The following is a 16,017-nucleotide window of genomic DNA, read 5'->3' as shown; positions in this document are numbered from 1 at the left end:
TAATTCTGATTAAATTTTCTGATAAGAAATCTCTATAAACATAACCATCACACACACACACACACACAAAAAAAAAAATCACATTCCACTATATGCAAGTCATCCACAAGTCAAATATTTGTTTGGTGAACTGTTTTTAATTTTGACTGGTAGTATATTCCTCCCAACTTCCTAAAAAGAATTATCTTTGATTTTCTTTCATCAACGTTGACCATAAAAAAAACTGCACTAACATAGAACTTTCCCACTATACCACCAACATTTCAAATTCCCAATCAAGAAGATGATGACCAAAATGGTCCCCTAAGTTAAAAATATGGGAAAAAAAAAATTCAAATATTTTATTCCTGTTGCTAAATTTAGCGATAATTACCTGATTGTCTAATATAAATTGAGAACTTTTGAAAATATCCTAAATAACCTTACTTCATCAACATCCTTACGAATGTAAAAAATAAAACTTGAACTCGGGTAAAAAAACCAAAAAAAGTAAAAACCTTGCCTATATGACCAAACTCGTTGACTCCATAATTTCAAAATAATAGTAATACTACTTTTTTAAATAGAAACGTAACACCCGCTCCTTGTCAACTTTCTATTTAGTCTTTACAACTATCATTATAAATACATTCCGTGTGACAACTTATAAAAAGTGATAATGATCATAAGCGCCATTAAATTTTGAAAACACATATATAGAGTACTAAAGCATTTTTTTTCCTCCATATATTTGTGTTTAAAGAATGGAGAGAGGTGAAGTGAAGGGTGGTAGTGGTGGTGGTTTAGGGGTGGTGTTGAAAGGAGTCGCGGCGTATGGCGGCAAATATATGCAGTATAGTGTTCTTGGTAACTTGTTTGAAGTTTCTTCTAAGTATGTTCCTCCTATTCAGCCCGTCGGTCGTGGCGCTTATGGGATTGTTTGGTAAATATCACTTAATGTTCCCCTGAATTTTATTTAGTGTGTGTGATGTGTTTATGTGTTTTATTGAATTTGCCATGCTTAGGAAGAGGTTGTTTGAGATCACTTATTATTCAACTTATTACCTTAAGAATATACAATAAGCGCTTTGTTTCGTTTTTTGTAGTACTGCTTGGCTAAGCTAGTTATTATAAGCCTCGACTTGAGTCATGGGCTTATTTCGATAAGCTGTTTTACCATATCTCTTTATTGATTTTTGGAAGGTGGTGTACTTGTGTATCGTTTTATTGTATAAGCTAATTGGAACATTATCTCTTTATATGATAATACATATATGATATATCTGATAGCTAGAAATGGATCCTATGATCCTAGACTACTGATCTTAATTGTGATTGCAATCCCAAATTTGTCTATGAAGATAGAATCATATGATATAAAAACCGCCTTATTTGGTATAAATAAGAAGCACATCTAAGTGTTTGGATGTAAGCAAAGAAGCAAGGCTGGTTATTGATTAAGTGCCAAACACCTCTTTATGCACCTCTTTAGGGTGTGAGATTGCTTATTTAACAGAGTATCAATATTTGATTCAAAATCACAAGTTTATGCTTGAATGTATTACCTATTAGTAATCTCACAAAGAAAAGCAGATCTGCATTCACCTCCTTTAGTTAATATATGGAAAGATCTAATTCTATATCAAGAAAAAATGCTTTATTGATAAATAAGCACTTTTCAAAAAGCTACCCTTCAATCACTTTCGAAAATTAGCTTATTGTTATTCCTAAGAAGCTTAAAAGTAGTTTCTGTAGCAGTTGGAGCTTATGGTGCTTTGATGACACAATAAGCTGATAGTCATCTTAATCTTCTAAATATACTTGGCTAAACATCCTCTTAAAGAAGTTTCTCTTTCAATAATAACTAATGGTACTGCCAAAGTTACTAATCTTCTTTCCTTCTTTCTTTTTTTTTTTTTTGTAAAGAACTTGTCTAACATCATTTACATCATGTTCCAAATTAAGAGTTCGTGATAAGTTTGATACTTGTTGGTTGCTTTTACTAAATATTAACTTGTTAGTTCCGTTATATGTTATGGGTATATTGCATCCCCGGGGCATGTAAGAGTTGATTGCTAGTTCTAACACGTTAATTTAGGGCATTCGGTTGGTACTAGATTATTTATCAAGTATATATCAGTTTTATTGTGTAACCTTTGTTCTTGCTTTACCGTCTTCAAAAACTTTGATGTTACCACATGTTAACTGCAGTTGTGCAAAAAATTCTGAAACAAAGGAAGACGTTGCAATCAAGAAAATTGGGAATGCATTTGATAACACGATTGATGCTAAGAGGACTTTACGTGAAATCAAACTCCTCTGCCATATGGACCATGAGAATGTAAGTGCATTTTGTTGGCAGAAAATCATCTTTTAGTACATTTTAATGTTGTATTTTGGACTTCATGGTAGTGCACATTGATGTTAACCAGTGTTATTTAGTCAAAAGTGTCTAATATGTCGATGGTTTGCAGATTGTAAAAATTAAGGACATCATAAGGCCACCAGATAAAGAGAAGTTCAATGATGTGTATATTGTATACGAGTTAATGGATACTGATCTGCATCAGATTATTCGTTCTTCTCAGACATTAACAGATGACCACTGTCAGGTGAGGCAAAAATAACGTATACTCTTTGATGTCCTATTAAAACTTTATTTTAAACTGCTTCTGGCAGACATATTTATAAGTTTTTACTGAAACTGATAATTTGTTCGGTTGTAGTATTTTCTGTATCAGTTACTGCGTGGACTAAAATACATACACTCGGCCAATGTTTTACACCGTGACTTGAAACCAAGCAACTTGCTCCTTGATTCAAATTGTGATCTAAAGATCTGTGACTTTGGTCTTGCAAGAACCACATCAGAGACAGATTTCATGACTGAGTATGTTGTGACAAGGTGGTATAGAGCACCTGAATTGTTGCTAAACTGTTCGGAGTATACTGCAGCCATTGATATCTGGTCTGTTGGCTGCATTCTAATGGAGATTCTTTTGAGGGAACCTCTCTTTCCTGGAAAAGACTATATTCAACAGTTGGCACTTATAACCGAGGTATCTATCTTCATGGAAATCAACTTTTTTTATACCAAGTTAACTACTATGTTTACCCTGCATGAGCAACTCATTAGATCAGAGTTGATGAATAACATAAATAAAATCATGGCAAAAATTGACCAATTTATTTGTGGATGTGTCCATTTGACTTTTATCTCAAACGGGTCAAACAAATAAGACATAGCTCAAGGGAAACAGGTTAAATGGGCTAACTTTGCCCAAAGTGTATTTTAAACCTTCTTATTCCCAAAAGGCTATGGCTATGGTTAGAACCTGTTTGACCCATTACCCAACCCATCCATTTAGTCACGTCTAAGAACAACCTGATAACAAATGCTCATTGTTCTCCCCCTTGTGTATACTTTGTTTAATACAGCTATTAGGTTCTCCAGAAGACTCAGATCTTGGTTTTCTTAGAAGTGAAAATGCTCGGAGGTATGTTAAACAACTACCTCATGTCCCAAAGAAGACATTCCAGCAAAAGTTCCCAAATATATCCCCTGTGGCGATTGACCTTGCACAGAGAATGTTAGTTTTTGACCCGGCCAAACGCATAACAGGTAAGCCTTTCATAATACTAGTTAAAATGCCAGAGGTGTCCATTTCAATCCATCTACTCATGAAAATGCAAATTGTCACGTTTTAATGGGCCAAGAGTAACTAAAACGGAAATGGGTCAAAGATTACCCAAAGTGAATGAAATTGCATAAAGTCTCTTATATCATTTATTCAATCAACTTGATTACTATTGACATAATACTCAATATATATTTTTGAACTCATATACTCATATTTAATTTACTAGTTATTAATGAAAAGATTAATTTGTTGATAAAGAAATTGTTCCAGATCAACTTGATCTGACTTGTACTAAAACACCTATGTTGGCCCATTTTGACACCTATAGGACAGGTACTACCATAAGATCTATTACTGGCTTCTTTTTCTATAATCTTACACTTGCATGACATATTATTAGTTGAGGAAGCACTAAACCACCCAATGGTCCGAAACCTTCATGAAATCAACGAGGAACCTACCTGTCCATCGCCTTTTCTCTTTGACTTTGAGCAAACTTCTTTAAGTGAGGACGACATTAAAGAGCTTATATGGAAAGAGTCTTTAAAGTTCAACCCAGAAAGTATCTCAATGCCAAAAATGAGTTGAGTTTACAATAACCCGAATGATCATAAATCACTAGGTAGCTTCTTGTTTGTATGAAGGTAAAAAAAAAAAGAGGTTTTTCTTGACAGTTTCTTTGTGTGCTCCGGTTCATTTTTCGTGTGGATCATTTCGCTTGTTGTTGTCTGTATACATTCTTTGACATATATATTGAGTGAACAATTATACGTTTTTTGACATTATATTGAGTGACCCAAATATACATTACTTATTTACTTATCAATCACTGATCAATATGAAAACAATAATTGATATATATATACTAGGTATTTTACCCCGCGCGATGTGCGGCTAGTTAAAAAGGTTATTTTATCCATTAGTAAATAGGTATTCTATAAGTTTATTATGTGAAAATTGATTATGTTATAGCTCATGGTTGAATTCTGGTCACCTTTTGACTTTTCTGACATGTCAATATTACAATCACTCAACCTACCGTAGTTATTAAACACTTTTTTTGAGAACATTTACCCTAAGATATTTTGATATCATCAACAACACTATTTGTGTAAAAATAAATCAACTGTAAATCGATAATGTAGCATGCTATCTATTCATTAAAATTAATAATAATATATATGTACAAAGCAAAAAACGAAGCATGACAACAATATAGTCATATAAGATATACATAAATACAATACAAAAAGCTAAAAAAAAAAAAAAAGATAAATAAGAGAAAATCATATAGTTTTTGTTTTCAGTTATGTTTAAGAGATGAAGAAAATACCTTATATAATGACTGAAAAAAATAATCCTAAACACAACTAAGAAATAAATTATTTTTATCAATGTCAATCAAGAAACTCATTTGTAAAACTCTAAGTAACTATTATTATCATTATATAGGGGTTGGGTATTGTAAAACAAGTATTAAAGTAAAACAAATAAGACAAGATCTTGACCATTAGATCGTGGTTAGATTGATGCACGAAGATTCACGAAGCAATTGATGCATAATGATTTTCATGATGCACGGTGATTTTCATTAAAGAAAAACCTATTGTTTTATTTGATTTATTTTAATACTTGTTTTATTTTACCTAAAACCTCATTATATAATAGACTTTGTTTTGTGCCTAGATAACAACTAATTTTGATTGCTTTATTTTATGTGTTTTGGCCAAGAGAACGAAGGAGAGAAACAACATGATTGTTTTATCCTATATTTTTACAGAAAACAAAAACAAATATTTGTTAACACAACTAAATTTTAAGATGAAAAGTAATGTCATTCTGGTTACAAAAACCAAAACAAAAGCAAAAAAATTATTGTATTACCATGAAGATGTATATGTTACAAATTCATAAAATCATCCATTAAAAGAGGTGAAATCACGAAAAAGAATACGTACATGCTTCTAAAACTTGTTATTATATTATATTATATATTATATATTATGTTAACATTAACAATCCTCCTATGTAGACTTTTTTTATTTGGAAGGATTTTATATATTTAGGTTTAGGTTATTTAACATACTATATCAATAAATATATTTCAGTATACACTGTCAAGTTTCGTAAGATACAATAATATCTGTCTAGATTTTCTTTGATAATATATTTTATTTTATTATATAAAATATATTTATATTATTATTTTATTATATTGTACATAAATATTCAAAAAAAAATATGGAGGCGATACGTAAGAAAATTCCTACGTGGCAAAGCATAAAATATTTTTAAGTTGAGTTGGATGGCTTTATAAAGCTAGAATTCTTACTGTTTTATTAGTTGTATAGATATATATATAGTTGAGTTATTATGAGAACCAATAATTTGTCGAGAATTACGAGAACCATTTTTGTCTATTTGATCAATTAGATCAATGGTTGAAAAGATTTGATGACATTTATTAATTAATTTAAATAAAAGTTGATTTACTAATAAACGAGATGGATACTCATGCAATGCGGCGGTGGCGGCGGCAACGGGTGATGCTAGTGGCGGTGGTAGTAACGGTGTGGTTATTAATCTAAAAGTAATAGACGTAAATGGTAGTGTAGTTATTTTATGGTTAAAAGATTTATATTTTGTAAATAACTTTATTAAGAATATTATAGAGATATTAGTTGAAAATATTTAAGTTAATTAATAATAGAGATAGATAGTTTGGAAAAATATGGGTGTAAAATATTTTAGGTAGATTTAATGTGTGAGTTAGGAATGTGTAAAAATTAAAAATATTTTTTGGTATTTTAAAGGTAGAGAGTTGAAAAAAAGGTAATTTGTTTATTAATGTGGTATAGATAATAATGGACAAAAGGGTATATCTGGAATATTCATGAAAATAGAATAGCGAAACACACGTCCATAGATTATGGATCTTTATTTTGAAACTTTTATACCGTTTCAAATTATTATTAATTTATAATTTATAATAAAATAATGATAATAAATACAGATATTATATTATTCATTTCATTTTTAAAATTTAATTCAATAAATTAATCAACTAATAAGAAAATGATCGATCCAAACATCTATTAATATTTTTAATTTAATTAATTCATAATACATTTTAATAATATATATAAACTTGTGATTATAATTTGTAAACATGTGAATTGTATAAATATAAAGTTTTTTGTTAGTACACATGTATATGGCCATATTTACAAGTGCATATGTTTTAATTAGGTATATAATAAAGTATTTTTAATTTGTACAAATATATTACCGTGTGAATGTGTTTATTTTGGTATCACAAGGAACATCTGTATTTCGGTGTCCACATGTGTTATTGGGATATGGTCATTTATATATGTATTTCAGTGTACACATGTATTTATAGTTTTCTACCAATATCTTCATATTTTTAAGATGTATTTGGTACAATTGGTTGTAATTAGCAAAAAAAAAATGATATTTATGTTCAAATAAAAAATAAAAGATAGGATATTTACATATTTGATAAACAACAAATTTATATATAGTATAATAATAATTTTTAAATATGTACTTGTGAACTAAATATTTATTAGTATTGTAAGTATTACGAGTATAACATGTAATCATGAAACTTAAAAATGAACAGAATTCATAAAATGAAAAGGACGGTCGACGGTGATCTATATAGGACGGTCGATGGTGATCTATAAAATTGTCAAGCTATTTGAATAATTAGTTTTTCAACTTGTAACCGTTTGAGTAGATTTAGAAATTTTATTTTAATATTTTTATTAATTAAAATGATCAATTATTATATTACAATATTACCTTTACATAGATTAATAAAAGATTGGTTCTCGTAATTTTATCTTTTGCCTATATATATATATAGAATGTTAGGAGTTATATGATGAAAGAAAAAAGGAATTATCTGACATTGTAAATTTTGTAAAGGAGGCCAAAGTGTCTCACCTCCATCTCCACTCTTTCTCCCTTTTTATGTCCCCGCTTATAAGAAATGTCTCACTTACCCCTCCTTTTTTTATATATACTTTTTGTTTGGTTTCAAACGTCATATGAAATGGTGAGAAAATGGTGACCAAAAACGAGGCAGCCCTCCCCTAAAGCCTCCTCACCCTTGCGGTATCAAGTATTCGGAGTGGTGTTCCTTTGGGTACCGGTGTGGGGTATCAAAACACTCCCCGCATAAACAAAGTTACTATAATTTATTTGTTGTGAATTTGTGCACTTAAATAAGTTCCCCAACATTATAATTATATTGTACAGATTGACATCAATAATATGTTGGTTCCACTTCCCCCATATCATATAAGTAACGCAAATGTTAAAACAAATAATTGTAATTAAAATTTTACTCTTCAAAAAATTTATTCTCCCTTTAAATATTTTTACCTTTAAAATACCCAAAATGATCTTACTAATATAATTTACATTATCCATGGACATATTAAATATCCAATATATCCTTAATGAAATATTTACTTACTTGTCAAAAAAAAAAAAAAAAAATATTTACCTATTAATTCTTAGAGAAAATTTCATTAGATAACCTTGTGATTTGCTGTTTTATCATTTTTTTACCCTGTTGTTTGAATTTATTATTACTTCACCTTGTGGTGACTTTTTGTATCATTAGAAACCTCTCTCTTAAACAAACGTTAGTGTTTCTCCATTAACCCTCTCACGTGCATTGCACATGAGGGTAATTTCGTTTTTTTACCATCTAAAACACTCTTTCTTCTTGTTGCTTTTCGTTTCTCGATCAAATACCCTAAAATCAATACATACATACATCTATTTTGCTAATCCTTCAAAATATGGAAAAAACATTATGCCAAAAAGACATTAAAAATCTGGAAAAATAAACACACACACAAGCACACGTAAACACACACACACAAGCAACATGGCAGATCCCCCACCGGCTTTGAAATCCAACACCGGCGGAAAACTTTTGAAATCCAACACCTCCACCACCTGTTAGATCTCGCCCTCCCCAACCACCTGCTACAACCGGCAGTCCGTCACTATTTCCGTCGACCTACCCATCGTCCCTGCTACAAATGTTATCTCTATTCACCCAACGACCGTAGCTACCACTCTTTCCACCCACCAGTTTTCTCGATGAGAGCAATTGATAATAAAAATATAATACTTCCGGCGGTTTTTGTTTGTGAGAACCAGGGTGATTGGGCGAATGGCAAAAACGGTATCTTCTTTTCGATATCTCCAATTGTACGCTTCTAGATTATGGGTTGGTTAATTTATAATTATTAGTTTTTAACTTTTATTTGTGATTTACAAATAGTGGGTCGACGGTCAAAAAAAAATAATTGGGGGTTTGTTGGGGATGTACATGTAGTGCTTTAATATTGTGATAATCAAGTATATTATCTTTTATTATACTAAAACACAGTTGCTCTAATAACTTATCGACCAATCACATCTCTCGATTTCTTAATGTTGACTTTTGTTTTTAATTTTGACTTTAATTTACACTTTTTTGTTTTTCATCACAAATTTACACTTTTTATCCAATAATTTTTTTTACTCAATAATTTTAATACAATAAATAAATAATAATATCTATATATATCCGATAGAATAATAGTTAATATTTATCCAATTAAATAATAACTAATATATATCCAATAATATGTTCAATCATATATATATATAACTAATTAAAAATACATTAAATTTAATGTAAAATATTAACATCTTAATAATAATTGTACTATTTTAATTCTATTTTATTTTATTTTAATATATACTAAATTAAAGTTGAACTAATGACTTATTAACCAATCATATCGTTCGATTTCATCAAATCGACTCCTGCTAATGTCATCATTTGATTTTTTACAAAATTTTATTTAATTAATAAAAAACAAATAACTAAAATAATTATTTTTACAATGTTAATAAAATTAGTTTCTATCTAAAAAGCCCAGTTTTCACACACGAACAATTGTACATTACAGTATCTTGAGTTAACTCGAGAAGGGCTTTAAAGTGTTAAATTGTGACAAAGATGAGAAGACCAAAAAACAGTACAACAAATTTCATGTATAAAGAAGTCTTTCAAATGCTGAAGGAGGGTATATGTTTTCAATATTCTTTTATTACATTAGTTTTCACACACAAACAATTGTACATTACAGTATCTTGAGTTAACTCGAGAAGGGCTTTAAAGTGTTAAACTGTGACAAAGATGAGAAGACCAAAAAACAATACAACAAATTTCATGTATAAAGAAGTCTTTCAAATGCTGAAGGAGGGTATATGTTTTCAATATTCTTTTATTACATTAGTTTTCTTTATATTATCTTAACATTCTTGATATTTGAGTTAAACATTAATTTAGTATCTACTTATATTTTCAACATTGAACATATAAGCTTTTATGAGTTATATATATATAAATATCTAATATTAATAATGTCGTAAGTCTCGTGTCCAGTGTTGGACACGGGTCTAAAATCTAGTTTATGGCTATCACAAAAGATCTTTCAAATGAGTTCTCAATAATTTTACTATCAATAGATATAATTGCAAATGTATATGTGTGTTGTTTTGATGTAATATATTTGGTGCCTTGGTGCTTAATCTATTGTATGTATATAGATATATGTGTTAAAAATGATGGTTGTTGTAATATGTGTTAAAAATGATGGTTGTTGTAATATGTATGTATATGTATATGATATTTATATTAATTTGAATGTGTTTATATTATCACAATTGGTGATCTGGAAAAAAGTGTTAGAGATTTGTTGTTTAATATATGTATGTGAGATTGTGAGATATAGATAGATTTGGTTCTTAGATCTGGTAAAGAGAAGCAAGAAGAAGCAGAGAGTGTTAGAGGTAAAATGACCAATACACCCTCATGTGCAATGCACGTGAGAGGGTTAATGGAGAAACACTAACGTCCGTTTAAAAGATGGGTTTCTAATGATACAAAAAATCACCACAAGGTGAAGTAATAATAAATTCAAACGACAGGGTAAAAAAATGATAATACAGCAAACCACAGGGTGATCTAATAAAATTTTTCTCTAATTCTTAAAATAATCTATCTACCTTTTTACATCAACAATCTAATTACGCCGCTGACATCACACATGTCACTACCACCATCGTCTGCATTGTGTGGGTATTCGTCTAATTTAGAATGAGCTAAAATGGTAAATACAAATAATAATCTATTTATTATTTTTGGCCAAACTAAAGCGGTAACGTAGATAATAATTTTAACACGGGAAGAGTACTAATCATATAAAATGGTGAAATAAGGGGAGGATAAGAATTATTTGTAAAAATGCAGCATCTAAAGTTTAATTTAGAAAATAATGTTACATCATTAACCTATGCTTTGTACTTCCTAATTTAATCTAAGGATTTTGCTGATTAAAGTTTTTAAAATTATGTTAATCTTTGACTATAGAGTATTTCAATAGGGTTCTGTCAAATATTAAAGGTTTATAAGAAAACAAAATAGAATTCAAATTCCAGTTATTACATTTTTATGTATCAATTATTAGAGGTTATAAGGAAAAAAATAAGTTAACCAGGTTATAACTTTTTCTAAAAAAATAGGTTTAACTTATAATAAAATATCAAACATGACGTCTAGAAAATTATTTTTAACGGGCGGTTATTATTACTCGTATCATTATATTAGTCACAACTCACAGGTCACAACATTTTATGTATTAATTAACTATTTACTACAAGAAAATAGGCTTTTGGTGACGGAGTTTGGGCAACGACAAAAATGTTGTTATTGAAAACCCACTAGACGACAAAAAAGTCCCCATTTTGACTTTGAAAGTCAAATATAATAATTTCACAAAAAAATGATAACCTAAACTTAATTTTGTGTGAGGTGGCTAATCTTTAGCCCTGCTAGCTTATCACATAACTCACTCCGACTATATTATTACATCATAAACAAGTTTCCATATATTTATTGATTTCGCTTATATTTTTGGATTATCTCTAGTTTCTATATATATATATAGACCACTCCCACATAAAAAATCATATCAACCACCACCCGGCCCATACTTTCTTTCGTTTTCTCTATCAAATCTTTTGTCTATCGATCAGATCACTAATCATGACTCGCGAGCTAGAACTGATCAACGATGCGCAGAAACGTGCAGATACGTTCCAAAGATGTAAACAAGGGATCCTCAAGAAAGCTGTCTGACTTGTCGACCCTTTGTGACATTAACGTCTCTATGATCATATTCAATGATCAATATCTTCCAACCCCTGAAATCTTTCAAACTGATATCGATTTGATCAATCTTTATAAAAAAGTTCGCACTGCTGATCCCAAGAAAATAAAATCTCATAAAATTTCAAGAAATAACAAGTTGGAAAGTGCTTAAACAGAAAACTTGCGACCCAAGTTTCCAACTTGGCTTGAGTTCTTGAATCAGTACTCAGAAAAATCTTTGAGAGAATTTGGTTCTGTTTTGGAAGATAAATCCAAAAAAGTGAAAACCCGAATTGAATCATTCAAAAAAACATCCGATTTTGGGAATCTTGAAAAAGTAAATTCTGATTCGATAATGACTGAAGAAGATTTCAACAATCTTGGAATTAATATTGAGGAGTTATTTGGTGACAAAAGTTTTTTGGAATCGATAATGAGCGAAAAAGAAGATGATTATAAGTCTTGGTATGATTGTGAGAACTTTGGTCTTGATCAAACTGATCAATTTCCAAAGTTCGAGTTCTGCTTTTCACCGGAGGAGACAATGCAGCCCGAATCGAGTTCATGCTATATGGAGATGATGAAGGAATTCGTGACGCCTAGTTTACCTTCACATGTGATGGACTACATTGCTGGAAGTGGTTATCTTTAGTTAATTACTTGGATTTTTGGTAAATATTCATATGCTAATTAGACATGAAATTGATTGTGAATACTACTTACGATGATTAGAGAATTTTTTGTTGATGTTTCATTAAGTAGACATGAGAATATTTTCGTTAATACTTCTAATGATAATTAGGGAATTTTTTGTTGATGTTTTAGGGGGAGAGGAGTCGTGCCTCCCAATTTCTCATCCCTCCCAAATTCCACCAATCAAATACCTCCAACTTAATTTTCCTTTTCATCCCTCCCAACTATTTTTAATGGCATTCATGACTTTCCCATCTCTCCCAAAAATTTTTTTCTTTTTCATTTAATTTAATCAAACACTTTCTTTTTTAATAAAAACTTAAAATATTTCATTCAAATTAAACTAAACATTACATAAATATAAATTAAAAGGTACATAAATTTAAATTCTAAATTTCTAAAATGAAGACAACTAAATCAAACTCGCAACTGATGGTGGCTACATCGCTGGATCGTCAAGGAATGATAAGTCTAAAGCCGATACATGCGCCCGTGAGATCGTATCGGAGCCGATGATGCACGTTCTCGTCCATTATCTCCCGGTTTGCTTCCGGGTTATAAACTCTTGGCACCGGTGGATCCATAATATGAACCGGTGATATCACCCGCCCGTTGTCTTTGATGATCATGTTGTGAAGTATAGTAGGTACCTTGTGATCACCCCTCGTGTATTGCCCCTTTAAGTGTTTAGGGCACTTGGTTAAAGAACTCAAAAGTACTCCCCGTAGACGATTCGTCTAACTCCGGGGGAACACAAAATGAAGAAGATGAGGACATGGAATCCATTTTTTAGTAATGTGATGTTTGTTTTGGTGAAAATGTGAAAATATGTTTTTTGTTTGGTGATCTTTTGGTTAAAAATGATATGTATTTATAAATAAAGAGGTAGGAATTTTTTTTTTTTTTAATTATGCTTCAAACGGTCAAAAGATGCTCATGGACCCACCACAAACGCTCCCCACGCTCCTCTTAACGTTCGAAAATTGCCATCCCTCGCAGGGCTTTCAACCCGCCGACCCTCATGCCGCTACCATGCCGGGTTAATGGCGCCGGTGTTCCTTCGGCGGCATGCCGATGACCACTCCTCTCCCCCTTACTAAATCTAATTTAGTGAATGTCAGTAGTTTGGTCCAAAACATCTTTTACAGCTTTAGTAACCCAGATAAATCAATATGGGGTATGAAAAGTTAATGGACCCGGCCCAACATTTGGGTGTTTGCCAGGAGCCCAGAACTGGGTGCTTTGTAAAATTTTGGGTCTGGAATGGCTTTACCCATATTGCGATTTATATTAGCTAATTGCGATTTAGCTAATTTATTTTCGAAACTTGCAAGGATAAATTTTACAAATTTCAGAAAACAAACTCTATCTAAAAGGCAGTTATGGGCCTTTTGTAGACACGTTATTTTCTTGTCATTTAGTCAGAACAATTCTTGGTTCATTCTCCGTCGATATGTTTTCTAGTTCAATAGTTTATTAAATTAAATAAAATGATACATAGGTTTAAATAGTAGGCTTATTAATTCGTCTGAATATTTTGTGTTGACCCCAAAGAAATTAAATTACGAGTATATTAGTCAGTTTTTTTTTTTTCTTCTGAAACTTAACTATTATCGAAGTTCTAAACAAAATAGAAATCTAATATCAAAATTCCAAAATGATTAGCTAATATCAAAAAGTTTAAAATGGTAGGCTTATTAATTTTTCTGAAAAAATTTTTGTGTTAACCCCAAAAACTTAATTTTATATATCATTCCAAAATGATAAGATAATATCAAAAAGATTAAAATTCCCTATGTCTTAAACTCCAAAAGTTTATTATTAATACACGTGTATATCATTGACCTGAAACCTCACTAACAAAATAACAAATAAGGCCACAACCAACCCAATATATCTTCCTCCTTCTTCCTCACTGTCACATCAGCTTTTCTCTCTCCTAAATCACTTCTTTCTCACTCACTACCAACTCTACCTCTTCCAAACCTCTTCCTCATCTCTTCCTCAACTTTTATTAATTTATATTTTATATTTATCTTAAAATAAATAAAAATCTAAAACTAAATACCCAATTTTATCTAATTTTTATCGATATACTTTCATATATTAAAGTAAAAGGTAAAAAAAAAGCAAAAAAAGAAAAGAAAAGTGGGCGGTTGTGCTTCTTTTCTCCAATACATATATATATTACCTAAAGATATATTCACAAACCTATATATAATATTGTGAGAAAAAAAAAAAGAAAAGAAAAGAAACAAATACATGTGGCCAAGGGCGGTTCTTAATAGGGACCCGTGGGGCCTGGACCACTGCCATTTGTTTGCTTAATAGTGTTAATATACCCGTATTTCGTTCGAAAAAGATATATATTAAGTCGGCTCTTAGGGATAGTTTTTCAAATACTTTTGATATGTTAAATAAATTTAATAATCCAATAAAACTTACCTTTTTAGTTTTAATAATCAATAATTTTATGTTTTAGGCCTTGTCTTTGTCCCCTTTTTTGAGTTTCAGCAACTAAAGTGAGTCTAAATAATTTCAGAAACAGTGGGTTTGATTCTTTACTTGACGAGATGACCTTTTTATGTAACAAGCATCAAGTAGAGATGTCAGATATGAAAGCTCCATATACATCTACTCGATATCGACCGCGTAAAAATATCTTCATGTCACATTTGAACATTAATACCGAGTAGATTTATTTACAGCCACATTGGATATACAAATACCTGAGTTGGATAGTAGATTTGTTCAAAGAGCTTAAAGATCGTAATGCTGACTTGTAAATCCAATACCTAGTACATGTCTTTTGTCTTGGTATCTTCATAAGTATTTGTAGTTTTTTGTTTGTTAGAAACTATGTATTGGTGATTTGAATAAAAAACTTAAATTATTAGTGTTATTTTTGTTTGACCCAACCCGAATTAGTAAATTACATGACCTTAATATAATACTCGGAATATAAAGCTGGGAAAAAAAAATTCTTTTGGCCCCCACAGATAGAATTTTCAAGATCCGCCACTGCATGTGACCCCGCTCTCTTTCCCTCTCTCCTCGTCCTCCCCCTTCCACCCAACAAACACCCGCCATCGACGAAGCCCACGAACAAGCTGTTGCCATTGGTGTCCTTGTCAACACAATTGAGGAAAAGGCTGTCGACGAGCCGTTGGCTTAGGCCTAAGGTAGTCCCCTGACGAAGGGGTTTAAGTCTAGTAATCATATGTTCAAATCTTGGAGGAGCAAAAGGTTTACCTTATTAATCGTCGTATCTCTGGATGAATTAATAGGAGGTTTTTCACCCATAATGTATTTAAAATAAGCTTTTTTCTTTGAGTGAGCTCCCCGTAGTAAACCCGAATAAAATAACATATGCTAAACTCCCGCTGTCGAAATATGACACGAGGTTTCTACACTTTCAAACAAAAAATCAATACGTGCATATGTCACTTAAAT

At 30.9% G+C, this 16,017-nt stretch overlaps 1 protein-coding gene across 1 annotated transcript; it reads left to right on the top strand.

Annotated features, from left to right (window-relative positions):
• Nucleotides 1–651: 651 nt before the first annotated feature.
• LOC122606806 (mitogen-activated protein kinase homolog NTF6-like) lies at nucleotides 652–4,405 on the top strand. Its single transcript, XM_043779661.1, has 6 exons — nucleotides 652–922; nucleotides 2,191–2,320; nucleotides 2,454–2,591; nucleotides 2,706–3,038; nucleotides 3,418–3,601; nucleotides 4,021–4,405. Exons 1-6 carry the CDS (start codon nucleotides 744–746, stop codon nucleotides 4,206–4,208), a joined length of 1,152 nt encoding a protein of 383 aa, XP_043635596.1. The 5' UTR covers nucleotides 652–743; the 3' UTR covers nucleotides 4,209–4,405.
• The last annotated feature ends 11,612 nt before the right edge of the window (nucleotides 4,406–16,017 follow it).

Source organism: Erigeron canadensis, chromosome 7 (assembly GCF_010389155.1).
Source record: "Erigeron canadensis isolate Cc75 chromosome 7, C_canadensis_v1, whole genome shotgun sequence".
Lineage (NCBI taxonomy): Eukaryota > Viridiplantae > Streptophyta > Magnoliopsida > Asterales > Asteraceae > Erigeron > Erigeron canadensis.
The sequence above is the reverse complement of the archived record's forward strand: the minus strand, read 5'-3'. Positions and strand labels throughout refer to the sequence as shown.